General features: G+C 47.5%; 1 protein-coding gene across 1 annotated transcript in view; it reads left to right on the top strand.

Annotated features, from left to right (window-relative positions):
- The window catches only part of galnt9 (polypeptide N-acetylgalactosaminyltransferase 9), an 85379-nt gene that overhangs the window by 45253 nt on the left and 21887 nt on the right, over positions 1-18239 (top strand). Inside the window, exon 6 of the mRNA XM_088300600.1 lies at positions 5353-5470. Within this exon, the coding sequence (XP_088156726.1) occupies positions 5353-5470 (118 nt within the window). The remainder of the gene's footprint in view (positions 1-5352; positions 5471-18239) is intronic.

The following is an 18239-nucleotide window of genomic DNA, read 5'->3' as shown; positions in this document are numbered from 1 at the left end:
GAACTGTGCTGGCTCCCTTCCTGTTCACCCTCTACACCTCGGACTACAAATACAATTCCACAACCTGTCACCTGCAGAAGTTCTCTGATGACTCTGCGATTGTCGGCCTCATCACTGACGATGACGATCGGGAGTACAGAGGGGTTACGCAGGGGTTCGTGGACTGGTGTCAGCAGAACCGCCTCCAAATCAACGCTGGGAAATCCAAAGAGCTGGTGGTGGATTTCCGCAAGCGTCGGCACTCTCCACCTGCACCAGTGAATATCCAGGGAACAGACGTTGAGAGGGTCTCAACTTACAAGTACCTGGGTGTTCATCTGAACAATAAACTGGACTGGAGCGACAACACAGACGCTCTCTATAGGAAGGGTCAGAGCAGACTCTTCCTACTCAGGCGGCTGAGGTCCTTTGGCGTTCGGGGAACACTCCTCAGAAACTTCTATGACTCGGTGGTTTCATAAGTCATCTTCTAAGGAGTGGTCTCCTGGACAGGAGGCATCTCGGGCCGGGACAAAAAGAGACTGGACAAACTAGTGAGGAGGGCCAGCTCTGTCCTGGGCTGCTCCCTGGACTCTGTGGACTCAGTGGGGGGCAGGAGGATGACGGCAAAACTGTCATCAATGCTGGACAACCCAGCCCACCCACTCAATGACACTCTGAGAACACTCCACAGCTCCTTCAGTGATAGACTGTTACACCCTCGCTGTACCAAAGAGAGATTTCGCCGCTCTTTCCTGCCGACTGCTGTCAGACTTTTTAACAAGAACATTGGGTCAGGCCTACAAACGGGGGGGCATTAGTGCAATTGTGCAGTCCTAGGATGCAATATACACTACTACTGTACTTTCAGCCAATGGTGTACTTAAAAATATTGACCAATGATGTATTTTGTTTACCATTACAGTATTCTTATTACAGTACTTCTATCACTGCAGTATTTCTACCATTGCAGGACATTCACTATTATAGTACTTTTATCATTGCAGTATTTTTCTATCGTTGCAGTACTTTTACTATTACAGTACTTTTACCATTGCAGTACTTTTATCATTGCAATATTTTTATCATTGCAGTATTTTCAATCATTCAGTAGTTTTTATCATTACAGCGTTTCCCCCTCTGTATAATGGACAGGCATTAGGAGTGTTTCCTTACACTTCGATACGTTTATACTGTGTATATTTGCATGCTTTTTATGAATGTCTGCTGCTAATGTTATACATTAACGGCTACATTACGCGGCCGACTCTGTGTGATCTATATCTTTGCTGCTGTAACACCTCAAATTTCCCCATTGTGGGACTAATAAAGGACATCTTTATCTTTATCTTTGTCATAGTCCTCTTAAATCTGCGTGTGTGAGTGCGTGGGTGCGCACATGTGTGCATGTTATCTTATACGATGAACTTACTCAGGGCATCTTTCCACAAAGAAGAATATATGCAGCAAGTCACTTTAGAGAAAAAAAAATAACTGGATAAATAGAGTGCTTTTTATGGGTCTTTGTCCCAAAGCACTTAAGATGGGACCTGGCAGATAATAGAGGTATAAAAGAAGCCTAGGGACTGTTGCGGGAGTGGATTACCCCACTTTTGTGAAGAATACTATTGAATATTTGCTGTACATGCTGACCTAAGGTTGTTTTCAGGTTGTGTTCCTTTTAAAAGTACAATTACACACTTTAGACCGGAATGGGACGAAGATAACTTTTTTTGTTCTTTTTGGTATGCTCCACTCTGACCATGCATACACACACAACCTTGTGGTACAACGGTGAAAGTACCACTATATCGGCTATAAAGACATCACAAACAAGCCGAAATTAACCAAGGGGTTCCCAAACTTAGTAGTAATATGGATTATTTGCGCCCACATATTAATGAAAGCACCAACACACAAAGAATTGTACAAATGAGATGTACATGCTGGAGGAACTACTATACGATGCATTCATTCCACAGACTAGCTCTGTGGGTGTGCGCCCCCCAAAAAGAAGCTGAGAAGAGCTGGCTTGTCAGGATCTTGCCTGTTCTATTTCTATGTCTGGAGTGGTGGGCGTTATGCGCTTTTTGGCTACATTCTTGTCTTTTTACGACCCGCTACTTTTATTGTTTTTGTCCTTGCCAATTGCAAACACTTCTGGTTATTCTCATTTTCCTGCTTTGCATACCTGCATTGTTTGCTTAACTTTATCGGTCCTGCAATTTTTTGTTAATTAACTCTATTGCCCAAATGCCACCTGACCCATTCAAGAACATATTAGACTGTGTGTATGCAGTAGTGATGTAAAATATTCCCATCTTGCTATATGGATATCCATATATCTTTTAAATTGAGGGACTCTTTTCAGCTTTAAGTCCACACCACTGTGTCAGACAGTCCGCAGCTTGAAGCAGTATTCCTAAAATCCAAACAGCTGGAGGAGAAAATCATGACAGGTTGGAGCCCTGAGGCAACCTCTCAGATATTATTCTATTCTTGGAAGGGCTGACTATTACAACGATCACCCCAGAGGACAGTTTACAGATGCAGCGAATAAAATAATGCAGACAATTAAATCAATGCAGAGCGGCAAGTTTTCATTTGAGATATCAAGGAATTTGCTGATAAACTACCACCAGCAGTGAACATCAGAAAATATCAGAAACCATGACTCTGGCCATAATTTCAGTACCGCTCAGATAAGACAAAGATCCTATATAATGTGGCTCATACCTCCCAATAAGCCTTTTAAACCGTGACAGTAAAATTCTCCCAACAATAATAGCAAAGGTATAGACAATGTAATTCCAACAGCCATCAATCCGGATCGAACGGGCAGACAGGCATTTTATCACATGCATAAATTATTTAATATCCTGTATATTCCATACTCGACATCTGAAGAGATCAATGAAGTGAATCTTTATTTTTAACAAAATAGGATTAGTCCACTGTGGCAGTACAGACTAACAACAATATTTCTGATGGGTTCCCCCTTTACAGGTCTTGCGTCTTCTCTCTATATCAGTTTGATCTGGTGTTCAAAACCCTTATATGAGCAGCGTGCACAATACATGGATGACCGGCTTTTGTTCGTATCCCACCTGACAGTATCGATATCAAAACTCTTGTTGATGCTAGAAAACCTCCCAGGCTATGAATGTAACTACTCGATTTTACCCCAAAGTGATATGCATGACCATTAATCAAAATTTCCATTAGGAGTTAAATTTCCCTGCTAAATAGGGATTTTTTGTGGAAACACAATTTTAAGTCAATATTAGAACCAACAAAATTAGATTGGGGAAATGTTAAATTTATTGATTTTGATAGCAGACTGCATTCATATGATGACAAAATGGCTTCCTTGATTTCTTTGAGTTCAGAACACAAACATTTAGAAAAACTAATGTCTTCATTTATATGAACAATTCTAATATTAATTTTTTTTTAAATATATGTATGCCTGGCAGTTCCTAGAGATGCTGGTGGGTTGTGATGACCCAGTTATCTTTGCTATTATTGGGCGGCTAACATGTAATAAAACTAAGTGACTGGATTTACACATGAGAATCATCAGTTTTCAGACTGTAGTACAAAGTTCTCAAATTTTCTTGTTCATTTTTTAGCCTCACTTAGGATATGTTGCAGATTAGGAGATATTTTTAAGCACTACAGCACAGTAGCAAATGACATATTTCTTCCACCTAGGTTAGACAATGCATTTTCTAATTGGTATATAAGTGGGCTCACATTCTTCTATTTGCGCTCTGATCTGTCGTTTATCTCACTTGAAACACTCAAAAATGACCATGATACACCCAGAACATTGCTCAGTGGTAAAATGGTCGTTTTCAACCCCGAGGTTGTGGATTTGATCCACGACGATTGTGACCATGTCGAAACTTTATCGCATCCTTGAGCAAGAATGACTGGTATGATAGGAAACATGAAACCAATCCCATGGGATCAAACGGCATGTACCAATAAGAGTCCAGTCCAGCTTTCCCCCCGAAGCCTGCTGGGATAAGATACAGCTCCATGCGATCCTGAGTAGGATAGGCAATATTGAAAATGGATGGATGAATTGAAAGTAAAATGGGATTGGAAAAGCATTTGGGGGTTGTGCTTTCTTCAAACGTGTGGCAACATACTGTGATCTTGAGTTTAACTCATTCATGACTATGTCCGAGGTGAACCTGCAACTATATTTGGTGTACAACCCCAAGCAAGTCTCAAATGCTTTGGCATTTGCTTCACTACTGGCTCACAGACTCATACTTTTTTTTAATTAGAAATAAAATTCAACCCAGCCATGTCTGCAGTGGTTGATGGATGTATCATCTTTTCTACCTTGAGAGAAACTGAAATACAAGATATGTAAATTTTCGCTGAAGAGCCTTGGGGATGGAGGGATACATGTATTTCCCTGTGTATGTTTGTAAGCTGCTTTGATTTTAAAATCAAATTGGCAGTCAAAAAGTTTCTTTCGAGTTAATTTTGCTGTGACCATGTTTTTGATCATCAGTGAAGGTAATGAGCTCATCCCAGGAGCCCATGCAAGCTACACATTTATCTCTTTCTACGTTTTGTCAAATTTCAACCTGGTCTTCATTTATTCTCTTGCTTGATGAGCATTTTGCATCTTCTGGAGATTGTTGCTCTTGTCAGTGACAGTTCTTTGGGCCTTCTTTACAGCTCTCAATATGTTTCTGTCATCATCTCCTGCGGTTATTCGAGCCATTCGACCTTTGTTAGTTACTCTGTACATCACTGGTTTCTTTCTTCTTCAGGACAGTTTAAACCAGGGGTCACCGGCATTGTGCCGGCAGTCACCAGGTTGCCCCCAAAGATGACATAAATAGTACAAGGGCCTGCTCTAAAAATAGCTTTACAGAGTTGAAAATGTGAACAATGGTTGAGATTTGAAAAAAAAAAAGAAAAAGAAAATGCCTTTTACATGAGTGTCATTATCTATTTATAATAACATACAGTAGAGTAATAACACAAAGGTAATTTGAGCACATTTGTTATTTCATGTGTGTAACAAACTGGAAGCTTAATCGTATTATTCAGTATACAAGTAGCTCTCAGAATCAAAAAGTTTGGTGACCTTTGTTTTAAATGAATGAAGAGTATATTTCTTCAGTGGCTCTGACTGATTTTCCTTCTTAACTTCATAATTGCTTGTTTTCACCGGGTCAAAGCTCTTCTGAAACTGAAACAGAGCATTGATATTAAGTGCTATTTATTGACTGTATAATCTATGTTCAAGGATGTTGTTCACGTAGTTTTGAATCGAAGTGTAGGAAAATAGGTCTTTCTGTCTGATCATTTTATCATAATTATACTGTTATATCTGTCTTCCAGAACACCAGCGATGATTGGCTGCTCATTTGTGGTAGATCGTGAATACTTTGGAGAGATTGGTCTGCTGGATCCTGGTATGGAGGTCTATGGAGGAGAGAACATCGAGCTTGGCATGAGGGTAAAGTCTGAGTCACATCAAAGCTGACTTTTCAATGATTCACTTTGGGAGGTTTTGAGTCTTTCTCTTTGCATTGAATACAAAGTCGAAAACAGAAAAGAAAATTGCTTAGGAAATCTATGGAAAGGGTTATGGCTCTTTTGTTTTGAATAAAATCATAGATTGCGTGCAGACCTGCTCCAATGCTTGAGCACTGAGGAGATACAAATACAAATTCCAGTGAAGCTGTGCCATTAATAAAAAACAGGATACAATGATTTGCAAAGCCTATATTCATTGAAATACGCTGCAAAAAATAGGCATTTAATGTTCAAACTGATGAATGTTAATCTATTTATTAATGCAAATATTCATTTATTTTGAATTTGATGCCTCACCTTCAAGGATTGTGAGTACTAGACTGGCTTGCCAGCATTCCAGACCTGTCTCCCATTGAAAATGTGTGGCACATAATGAAGTGCAAAATGTGATTGTTGAGCAACTCAAATTGGTGGGAAAGAATTCTACCTACAAAACTTCAACAATAGCATCCTCATTTCCCAAACGCTCAAGTGTTGAATGAATATTTTCTAAAAGAAAAGGTAATGGAACACTGTGGTAAACATGCCAGTCCCAGTTTTTTGCAATATTTTGCAGGCATCAAACTCAAAAGAATTGCATATTTGCAAATATATATGAATATGTTGTCTTTGTAGTATGTTCAATTGAGTTTAAGTTAACAAGGATTTGCAAATCACTGTAATCAGTTTTTATATTTGACAAAAGAAAAAGAAAAAATGCATGGCTCCTGCATTGACAAAGAAAAGTGGCCAGATAATCTTTAACACTTTTTTTTTTAAGCATCAAGAACATATGTTCCGAATTTGTCTGTTCTTTGCTCTTTTTCCCTCTACATAATGAAAATAATCTGAAATTTAAGAAGTGTTTTGTAGAATACATAACATTGTTTTAAATCTGTTAATATATTGAAAAACAAGGATGATACATCAACCTTAATCACTAAAAACTGAAATGATGGTGATAGTAATGAGGCAGAAATGTTTTGACGTGACTGGATCAACGCTAATAAGTTTTTTTAAAATCCTTCGCTATAAATCTGGTATTTAAAAGTGCATATTTATACAATTAATTATGGTTGGCCTTATAACATAAACATATTTGCCACAACTTTCCAAAGACATTTCCCATGTTTCTCATCTTTGGGCTATAGGGTAAGATACAAGAACCCAAAGGCATCAACAGAAACCATGATTAAAATATGCAGTTAGAATTTCTGAAATTGAAGTGCACATGGAAAATCCCTTTTATGCAAATCTAGAGCCAACCCAAAGGCTCTTTTGCTGCTGCTTTGGAGTTGAATTTAATGCTTCACGTGAGCCAAAGACTTGAAGAATTCATTTGCTGGTTTGCTGATTAAAATCATAAAAATTCTCTCAAGCCAAGTGGAACCAGTTTTGCTCTAAATGCTCAGCTCAGCTTGTCACATGTGGAAGTGATAATATTCTTACCTTTACCATCCCTTGCATCCAAATCTCAAGATGTCATCCATGTGCCCTCCCAAGTACCAAACATCTTTGAAAAACCACTTGAATAAGAGCTGCTGTGGTTCACTGATTACAGTCCTCTCTTTAGACATAGTCTGTGAAACAAGCAATGTTTATGTTGGTTGATTACCAGTATTCCAATTAGAGTGCTGGTTGCCCTAGAGCAATAATACCGTCAACACCAACGATATAATCCACCATCTTCACGTGTCTTTCTGATCATTAGTGTGACATTATCATAGTCATAATTCAATGTGATGTATTATTTGCTAACAACTAGGGAACCCCTTGGTTAACATATTTTCTCATTCAGTAGAGACACTTTTATGTACCTGACTAACGGTGCGTATAAATTAGGAGGGAGATCAATTCAGCTTCAACTGCTGAATTAAGTTAGACTATCCTTATTGAACTGTGTGATGTGCTACTGTTTTTTTGGGGCGTGGGGGGAACAAGCACCATTGCAGAGTTGCTTGCATATTAATATGCACATTTGATTAATGTAGCCAACAAAATGCAATTTATTTTTCCTCTTGTGTGTCCTGCGAGAAAATGAAACTCACACTGCTGAAAGTTTACATGTAATCCCATGTTCAAGCTTGAATAGCTTGACAGGCACCGGTTCGATTCAGATGTTCATAACCCAGCTAATGGAATAAACATGGGCCTCTGTTGGATGCATGGCTTCACCACGAAAAGCAGGAGGCGTCAAGCAACTCATCGCGGTGTCAACTGAGAGGAGGTGCCATTTAGAATAGACTTGATTGACAAGAACAAGTTAAGCAATTAGTCGGAGTTGCGCACAATAGCCAAGTGTGCGCAAAAACACGATGTGACTGCAGGAGGCTGATGAAAGACAGGGTCCATATAAGAACGGTTACAAGGTATTCATAATTCATCGTGACATGGCGCTTCTGTTGCTTGTTCTTTTAGAAATGGCTCCAGGAAGGAAGACACTGGCCTCTTTGCGAGTAAACAGGATTGTCTTACGTCGTTTAGGAAGTCAAATATTAAGTATAAATTTAACAGCAAAATCCAGCTGTTTTTATTCATCACATTTACTAAAAATGACATCACAATGCCTAAAGACTAAGGTAATGATGGATCAAAGCGTACCTGCTTTCTGGGTTTAGTCATGTGAAATTCCGCTTTAAATGGGAAGGACTAGACAATTCAATTGAATCTGAGCACAAAGCAAAGACTGTCAACTGCACTACAAAAACGATTGCTGCACAAATTGATGACGACGATTCATATTCAGGGGAGTGTAGTGAAGCATCAATTAGATTTTAGACATTCAGGGAGTATCTTAAAATTCTCAAGCACCTTAAAATTTCTCTGAAAGGTAACAAATACAAAAGGTGTCATGATCTGTTTAGGTTGCTTTCAGTTTAGTATTTAGTTTCGGGTTTTCCTTGTGTTTCTTGGTCTGTCTCGTTATGCTTATTGTGTCCACCTGTGCTAGTCGTCCCATTTCCTAGTGTTAGCCAATCGGCTTCCTCCAACCCTCTTTGTCTTGTCCAGATGTTCCTCGTTGTCTCGTCAATTTGTTTGTATTTAGTTCCCTGGTTCCTTTCAGTCCTTGTTCTGTCATTGTCAATGTCACTTGTCTTTTGTCTGTGCCAAGTCTTGTTGCGTTTAATTTTGTCAAGTGAAGTTTTTGTCAAGTCCTGTTTTCCTGGTGTTTGTTTTGATCTTTTGTTTTTTTAATGTGTTGTACTGTAGTATTTTGTTTGTCCAAGTACTTTTTTGCCTTCTTACTTTAAATTAAATCAAGTCCACTGCTTCCTCTCATTTGGATCCACAACCCCTCCCTCAAATCCTGACGTAAGGATGGGAACAAAAATGATGAAGTAGCCTCTCATGCGATTGGCACCTTTTGGATGTAATTTGCCAGAGGTGTGCATCAATGGCAGCTCCTGGGCATTCAAGTAGAGGAAGTTATTTTTTTCCCATTTATTATATTGTGGCGGACATTAGGACCATGCCTCTCACCCAGCAGGCATCCCGTTTGGGGGCGTATTCATGTGAATGTTTGTTGGCGCGAATTTGTTATTGTGCGTTATTCTGTTGTTGGCAGTCTTGGAATAAAGACGTGTTCACAGTCAGTCGTGTGTGCTCATTTCAACTGCCACATTGGTGACCCCGACGCTGAGTATGTTTCAAGTCGTAGATGAAGAGGTGTCTTCCTCGCCCATGCCGCCCCAACTCCCTCATCTTGCAGCCGTCACCGCTACCGTGAGGCTACCGGAGTTCTGGCAGAGCGATCCGGCTTCGTGGTTCCAGCATGTGGAAGCGCTTTTCCACCTTCGTGGAATCACCTCCGATGACCCGAAGTACTACATGGTCGTGGCGTCCCTCGACCAACTGACTACACGTCGTGTTATGCAGCTATTGCGAGCACCTCCACATGGCGGGAAATACGACGCGCTCAAACAGCTTCTGCTGAGGAGGTTCTGTTTGTCGGACTCAGAGAGGGCAGATAGGCTCCTTTCCCTGCCCGGTTTGGGCGATGGCACGGCAGTGGATCTCATGGACAATATGCTGTCGCTCTTGGGTTCGGATGAGGGCGGTTTTATTTTCCCGCACATTTTCCTGCGACAGCTACCATCTCCGGTGCGCGCAGTGTTGGCTAACTCCGCTTGTCTGGCGACCGGCGATCATCGAGGTTTGGCTGAGGAAGCGGATCGAGTTCTGCTGGCTACGAGACGGTTCGCCGTGCAAAGTGTGGCGGCCGATTCCACCCTTGGGACGACACCAGACGTGGATCCGTCAACGGTGGCCGCGGTGGTCGTTCAAAAGCGTCGTGGGAAGGTTCTCTGCTTCTTCCATCAGCGGTTTGGCGCCAGGGCTCGGCGTTGTGTTCCCCCCTGCACCTACGAAGCTCCGGGAAACTCCAACGCCGGCGTTCAGTAGTGGCTGTGGGCGCCGGCAAAGAGAGCGAGCTGCTTTTCCTCACAGACTCGTCCTCTGGACGACGTTTCCTGGTGGACTGCGGGTCGCAAGTCAGCCTGCTTACACCCTCCGCCGTGGACAAGGCGGGCGGCGTTTGCGGACCACCCCTGTGTGCGGCTAACGGCTCGCCCATCATCAGCTTTGGTTCCAGGTCGGTGACTCTGTGCTTCCATGGACGTGATTTCCAGTGGAACTTTCTTGTTGCCGCAATCACGGTTCCCATTATCGGCGCGGATTTTCTGTGTGCACATGGACTGCTCGTTGATGTCGCAAACCGCCGTTTGATTGATGCTGTTTCTTTTGCTACTTTTCCGTGTGAGGCTGGGGGACTCGGGCCATTAACGCATGCGAATTATTTGGCATCGGGTGACATTTATCAGCGCCTGCTGACAGACTTTCCCTCCCTAACGACTCCAGCCTTTTCCACCGCATGCACTAAACACGGGGTGGAGCATTTCATACCCACGGTCGGCCCGCCTGTTTTTGCTCGCGCGCGTCGCCTTGACGCGGCCAAATTGGCGATAGCAAAAGGGGAGTTTGCTACAATGGAGCGTTTGGGGATTGTGAGGCGTTCTAACAGTCCGTGGGCCTCGCCTTTACACATGGTGCCTAAAAGGGATGGTTCCTGGCGGCCTTGTGGTGATTTTCGTCGCCTTAACAATGTGACTACGCATGACCGTTACCCCATTCCACACATTCAAGACTTTTCCACCCGTTTGGCGGGCACCACCATTTTTTCAAAAGTGGACTTGGTCCGTGGTTACCACCAGGTGCCTGTGCAGGCGGAAGATGTGCCCAAAACCGCGGTGATAACCCCGTTCGGTCTTTTTGAATTCTTGCGCATGCCTTTTGGACTGAAGGGGGCAGCACAGACTTTTCAAAGATTGATGGACTCTGTGTTGCGCAACCTCGACTTTGTGTTTGTTTATCTTGACGATATTCTGGTGGCCAGTCCTTCACCAGAGGAACATCTGTCGCACTTAACAGAGGTTTTCAAGCGTCTTGATTCGCATGGTCTGATCGTTAACCCGGCGAAATGTCAATTTGGTCTGGCTGAGATTGATTTCTTAGGCCACCGGATTTCAGCACAGGGCGCGGTCCCCTTGCCCGCCAAGGTGAAGGCAGTGGTGGATTTCCCCCGCCCGGCCTCAATTAAGGCGCTGCAGGAGTTTTTGGGCATGGTTAATTTTTATAACCGGTTTCTCCCGCGTGCGGCCCACCTCCTGCATCCTCTTTACAATGCCTTGAAAAATAAGAAAGCTAATGATACTGTCGAGTGGTCTGCACGGCGGGAACAGGCTTTTCAACAAACTAAGGACGCCCTGGCGAGTGCGACTCTCCTGGTCCACCCGATTGCGACTGCGCAAGTTGCCTTAACTACAGATGCTTCTGATATAGCTGTTGGGGCAGTGGTTGAGCAGCTCGTGGCAAATGTGTGGCAGCCTCTTGCGTTTTTCAGTCGTAAGCTGCGGGATAACGAACGCAAGTATAGTGTTTTCGACCGAGAGTTGTTGGCTTTGTACCTTGCGACGCGCCACTTTCGCTTCCTTCTTGAAGGACGCCGTTTCACGGCTTACGTGGATCATAAGCCACTTACGTTTGCGATGTCAAAGGTTACTGAACCATGGTCGGCCCGTCAGCAGCGGCACTTGGCGGCCGTTTCAGAGTTTACGACGGACGTTCGGCACGTGGCCGGTAAGTGTAACCCTGTGGCTGATTGTTTATCGCGCGCGATCGTGTGTCCAGTCCAGCTCGGGGTTGATTTTTCGGAAATGGCTGCCGACCAGTCCGTTGATCCTGACATCCGCAACCTCAAGGCAGTGAGTACGGCTCTTAAGCTTGAGGAGGTGGTGTTGCGGGGCGGTCGCACTGCTCTCCTCTGCGATGTGTCCACGGGCCGCCCTCGTCCTGTAGTTCCGTTGGAATGGCGTCGCCGGATTTTTGATTCGATCCACTCCCTTTCGCACCCTGGCGTCCGTGCATCGGTCAAGCTGGTTGGGGCAAAGTTTGTCTGGCCCGGGCTTCGTAAGGACGTCAGGATGTGGGCAGCGGCCTGTGTAGCATGTCAGCGTGCCAAAGTCCACCGACACACCAGGTCGAGCCTTGAACCTTTTCCGATTCCGGCCAGGAGGTTCGACCATGTGCATGTGGACTTGGTAGGTCCCCTTCCTCCTTCGCAAGGTTTTACTCACCTACTCACTATGGTGGACCGGACGACTAGGTGGCCAGAGGCGGTTCCTCTGTCCTCCACGACCTCGGTGGATATAGCCCGTGCGTTTCTGTCGTCCTGGGTCGCGCGTTTCGGCACGCCGTCCGATATCACCTCGGACAGGGGCCCCCAGTTTGTATCTGAGCTCTGGTCAGCCTTGGCAGTATCGTTGGGTGTGCGCGTGCACCGCACTACTGCCTACCATCCGCAGGCTAACGGTTTGTGCGAACGTTTTCACCGGTCACTTAAAGCTGCGCTGCGAGCTGCGTTATCGGACGGTAACTGGGTCGACCGTCTGCCATGGATTTTGCTCGGCTTACGTTCAGCGCCGAAGGAGGATCTTAACGCCGCTCCTGCTGAGTTGGTGCTCGGTCAGCCGCTTCGCGTACCTGGTGAATTTCTGCCAGACGGTTTGGACGCTCCGCCCTTTTCCTTTTTGTCGGGGGGGCCCCTGAGCCCTGCACCGGTTCACCACTGTGTTCCCAAGGTATTCGTGCCGTCCGCGCTTATGTCAGCCCGTTTTGTTTTTGTGCGCCACGATGCCCACCGCTCGCCCTTGCAGCCACCGTATGACGGCCCGTTTAGGGTGCTGGAGCACGGCGATAAGAGTTTTGTGCTTGATATGGGTGGGCGAAGGGAGTGCGTCTCCGTAGATAGGCTAAAACCAGCTCATTTGGTTGCAGGCGATGTGCTGTTGCCGGCCCACGTCCCTCGCCGCGGTCGCCCTCCAAAGTCCGCGCCCTCACTTCCGCGCGACGACGTTGTGTGTCGTGCTCCCGCTCCTGTCTCGCCTGACCCCCCTGCCCACCGGGTTTCAACTGCACCACTAAAGGATGGCCTGCGTAGTCGTTGTGGCAGGCCGGTGAAGCCCCCTGTGAGGTTTTCATTCTGAGCGACCTTCTGGGTGTTCGGGGGGGGGGCTGTGTGGCGGACATTAGGACCATGCCTCTCACCCAGCAGGCATCCCGTTTGGGGGCGTATTCATGTGAATGTTTGTTGGCGCGAATTTGTTATTGTGCGTTATTCTGTTGTTGGCAGTCTTGGAATAAAGACGTGTTCACAGTCAGTCGTGTGTGCTCATTTCAACTGCCACAATATGTACATTCTACCCTCCACTTCTTTTCAAGAAAATTATCCAGTTGACAGTTTTATCTATTCGGTATTAGCTGTTTAGTCACTTGCAGGGCACACATAGACAAACAACAACCATTCACACTTACAGTCACACACACTTTGGTTTGTTTTCACAAATTTATAGTATTGGTCAATCCACATGCTATTTTGAAATATTTTTGAGCAAGCCAAAGTGTTGAAATTGACTTGCTCTATTTGATTCTGCAATGTTGATGGTTGAAAAATGTCAGGTTCAATCACCTAAGCACTGAACATCGGCAAAATGAATGAAAGGAAGACAAGAGTTGATCTTTTACTCGCGAGGAGAACGAACGGAGGTGTGCTCAGTTACTTCGTTCTGGAGCACACTCCGCCGAGCCCTCTATTTTATTAGGGAAGTCCCTAACAATACAATGTATTTGCACTTAAGGAATGAAGGGGGGAGCACCAGCAGGAACATGTAAACATTTCAGACACAAGAGGAAAGACAGACATCAATGACAGTCATTTACTGATTGAAAAGGCAGATATGCCTTTTAGTACTCTGGCACTAAAGTCTCAGTCCTTTTGTTTCAGAGGTGTGTCTCGGCACACCTCCTTTGATGTTGCAGACGTCGATCCAGTCTTCAGACATCTTCTCATCCATATGGTCAAACATAGGTCACGCTGTGGAACAATTCTTTTGCAATACTAATAGAGTAAAATATGGGATAAAATATATCTTCAACCTAACAAAAAACCTTTTTTTGGAGGGGAGTGTCTTGCAAAGTGATAATTATGCAGCGATTATATTATGACACAATAGCACTGACTATATTAGATTGTTTATTAACCTTTTACATGTGACAATATAAATATTCCCATGATATTGCATTAACAATAAAAGTGATAATTTACAACCTGTGTCTTTGATTTGAAATAGGTCGGTGTCTAAATGCATTTGCCCGCCAAACCTCCGCTGCCAAAACACAAGCTAATTTTAATCTTTTTGGGTTTACTTCACACATCGGGAAACAATTCAAGCTGTGCTGTGAAATCTGTTTTATTTTCATAAAAGCCTGATTTATATATGACACTTACAAATCCTCGAAACGTCAGTGTGATATCATGAGGTAGTCTGCTTGCCTCTGTAACCCACCTTCCACATCCATCTCAAGCAATGAACCAAATATGTTTTTAAATTATTATTATTCACAATTCCACCTTTTCAACGACGTGGACTTGCCTTGAGGCATCTGTTCCTTCTATATGGGTAGTGTGGCGAATGGAGATAATTAAAGTCCAACAGTTCTACCAGCAAGCGAGGCGAGAGACATAATTACACTTCTCCTGGTCCCCTCCATCCTTGCCACTATTTATACATTTGGGATGAATGAATGCAGTTTGGAACATTTAGCATCCACATCATATTTCATTTTCTATTAAATAGCGAATTAGATGCTTGACTTGTTTGTTGCGTGCACAGTATACTATTTATTTGTAATATCATCAAAGTGATGGCCGATAATATCTCTGCTACTTCCATGTTTTTTTTTCTTCAAATTACAATTACTGCTTGCTGTGCAATTTAAGAAAAGGTTTAACTATGTTGTACTTCAATTATAAGTAATATATCCAATAATGGAAGTTTAGATTTATTTATTTATATTTTTTTTACATTATATTGTTTTCCTTTTTGCACAACGCTGCGCTCAGCTCCTATATATATATATATATATATATATATATTTCCAGAGTCAGTGAACATTTCTTCAGGCAATTCACAGCAGGTGCTCCTTTGAAGCAAGTCAGATGTGGCATCTCTAGTATCGTATTTTCCGGACTATAAACTGCTACTTTTTTCCTAGATTTTGAACCTCGCGGCTAATACTGCGGTGCTGCTTTTGTCAGGGTCGCCTTTCGGCGAGGAGGAAGGTGGACCCAAAAGGCGAGGAGGCAGGGAAATGGATGATGTTAAGGGAATTTAGTAAAGGGATTCAAGAAGGAGAGACAACGGGCAAGGGAGCAAAATAACAAGGGTAACAAAACGTGACTAGCAGAAAAGGAGGCGAGAAACAAAAGCCGGGGCAGAACGCTGGGGAACGGGAACGAGGACGAGAACCAGAGCATGAACATGAACGAAACGCGGTCGTGGTAGTCCGTAACGTGCGGCAATAACCCGACACTGAGTGGTTGGTCTGGGAGGCTTAAATAGTCCGAGTAATCAGGGGAGCAGATGGGGAACAGGTGCGTGATGAGGGTAACGGGGAACAGGTGCGTGGCTGGTGAGGAAGGAGTGCTGAGGGGGGAAACGCCCCACTCAGCAAAACAAACACACGAGGCAAGGGAAAAGGAACGTGACCAAAACAATAACAAAAACACCTGACCAAACAATAACAGAAAGGCACATGGCAGGAAGGAGGGAAGAAAACAACAACAAACAATAACAAAAACCGCATGCGTACGAAAACAATAACAAAGGCCTGTCATGCCCGACGAGGATCATGACAGTACCCACCCCTCAAGGGACGGATTCCACACGTCCCAAAAAAAAAAAAAGGAACAAAAAAAGAAAAATCATGTCCACGAACGAGGATGGGCGGAAGGGGTCGGGAGGTGGGATCACCACCCCGATACGAGGCCGGTCTGGCGGATGTCCGGGAGGCCAGACCAGCGAGTCCTTTCGTGGTCCTTCGGGCGGCCGTCCGGGTGGCCAGCCCTGCAAGAACCGCAGTGGCCATTCCGGCGGACGTGCAGGTGGCCAGACCAATAAGTCCAGTCGTGGCCCTTCAGGCGGGCGTCCGGGGGGACCCGAACGCCGCATGGAGTTCGCTGACGAGGCTGAGACGAGGAGCGGCGGTGGGCCAGGCGCAGCCGATGCAGGAACTTGGAGCAACGACGGGCCGTCGTCCACCGCCGAGGCCGGAATTAGGGACGGCGTCGGGTCGTCGATCGTCGCCGTTGAGACGGGAACTTGGCGCGGCGGCGGGTCGTCCGGCGCCGTCGTGGCAGGAACTTGGAGCGGTGACGAACCAGATGCAGCCGAGACCGGAACGTGGTGCGGCGGCTGGTCGTCGAGCCCCGCCGAGACAGGAACGCGGAGCGGCGGCTGGTCGTCGAACCCCGCCGAGACAGGAACGCGGAGCGGCGGCTGGTCGTCGAACCCCGCCGAGACAGGAACGTGGAGCGGCGGCTGGTCGTCGAACCCCGCCGAGACAGGAACGCGGAGCGGCGACTGGTCGTCGAACCCCGCCGAGACAGGAACGCGGAGCGGCGGCTGGTCGTCGAACCCCGCCGAGACAGGAACGTGGAGCGGCGGCTGGTCGTCGACCCACCGCCGCTCCACGTTCCTGTGTCGGCGGGGGATCGTCGGATGGTGGGTCGTCGTGCGTCGCCGAGGCTGAGGCGAGATGCGGCGGCGGACCGGGAGCGGCAGCTGGTCGTCGAACCCTGCCGAGACAAGAACGTGGAGCGGCGGTGGGTCGTCGTCCACCGCCGAGGCAGGAACCAGGAGCGACCGTGGGTCGTCGAGCGCGGCCGGGACCAAGGCGGGCAGTGGCGCCGGGTCGTCGGATGCTGCCGAGGCCAGAGCGGGGCGCGATGGTGGGTCGTCGTGCGTCGCCGAGGCTGAGGCGTGACGCGGCGGCGGACCGTCGTCCATTGCGAGCACCGGAACCGGGAGCGGCGGCTGGTCGTCGAACCCTGCCGAGACAAGAACGTGGCGCGGCGGTGGGTCGTCGTCCACCGCCGAGGCAGAAACCAGGAGCGGCTGTGGGTCGTCGAGCGCTGCCGGAACCAAGGCGAGCAGCGGCGACGGGTCGTCGGATGCTGCCGAAGCCAGAGCGGGGCGCGATGGTGGGTCATCGTGCGTCGCCGAGGCTGAGGCGTGATGCGGCGGCGGACCGTCGTCCATCGCGGGCACCGGAACCGGGAGCGGCGGCGGGTCGTCGAACTCTGCCGAGACAGGAACCAGGAGCGACCGTGGGTCGTCGAGCGCTGCCGGGACCAAGGCGAGCAGTGGCGGCGGACCGTCGTCCATCGCGGGCACCGGAACCGGGAGCGGCGGCGCTTCGTCAGGCGCCGCTGAGGCAGATACGGCAGGCGGCTGCTCGTCGTCCACCACGGATGCAGGGACCGGGAGTGACAGCTGCGGGCCGTGTTCTGCCGAAACGTGAGCTTGGGGCGGAAACGAGGCGTGCTCCGCTCGAACGAGAACTTGGGACGGACGCCGGACGGGCTCCGCGTGAACGTGAACTTGGGACGGTTGCAGGACGTGCTCTGCCGAAACGTGAGCTTGGGGCGGAAGCACGGCGTGATCCGCCTGAACATGAACTTGGGTCGGGAGCAGGATGTGCTCCGCCTGAACGTGAACTTGGGTCGGAAGCAGAGTGTGCTCCCCCTGAACGTGAGCCTGGGACGGACGCACCCCGTGCTCCGCTGGCTCGAGAACTTGGGTCGCAAGCGAGGCGCCGGGACGGGGCTCGGCCGCTGACGGGGAGCCGGTACGGGGCTCAGCGGCTGGCGGGGAGGCGGGACACGACTCGACCGCTGGCGGGGAGCCGGGACAGGGCTCAGCAGCCGGCGGGGAGCCGGGACAGGGCTCAGCAGCTGGCGGGGAGCCGGGACGGGGTTCAGCAGCTGGCGTGGAGCCGGGACGGGGCTCAGCAGCTGGCGTGGAGCCGGGACTGGGCTCGGCCCCTGGCGGGGAGCCGGAACGGGGCTCGGCCGCTTTCGGGGAGCCGGAACGGGACTCGGCCGCTGGCGGGGAGCCGGAACGGGGCTCGGCCGCTTTCGGGGAGCCGGAACGGGGCTCGGCCGCTTTCGGGGAGCCGGAACGGGACTCTGGAGGCTGCGGCTGACGTGGAGGCGGCATGGTCTGCGCAGTGGGGGCTGCGTTGGTCACTGCTGCTGGCGTGGGGGCGACAGCGGGCCGGGAGCAGCAGTCGATCCGGGCACAGCCGAACCTGGG

Source organism: Idiotropiscis lumnitzeri, chromosome 1 (assembly GCF_059441095.1).
Source record: "Idiotropiscis lumnitzeri isolate Australia: NSW breed Sydney's pygmy pipehorse chromosome 1, RoL_Ilum_1.0, whole genome shotgun sequence".
NCBI classification, from domain to species: domain Eukaryota; kingdom Metazoa; phylum Chordata; class Actinopteri; order Syngnathiformes; family Syngnathidae; genus Idiotropiscis; species Idiotropiscis lumnitzeri.
Note: the sequence above shows the minus strand (reverse complement) of the source record. Positions and strands in the feature narration are given on the sequence as shown.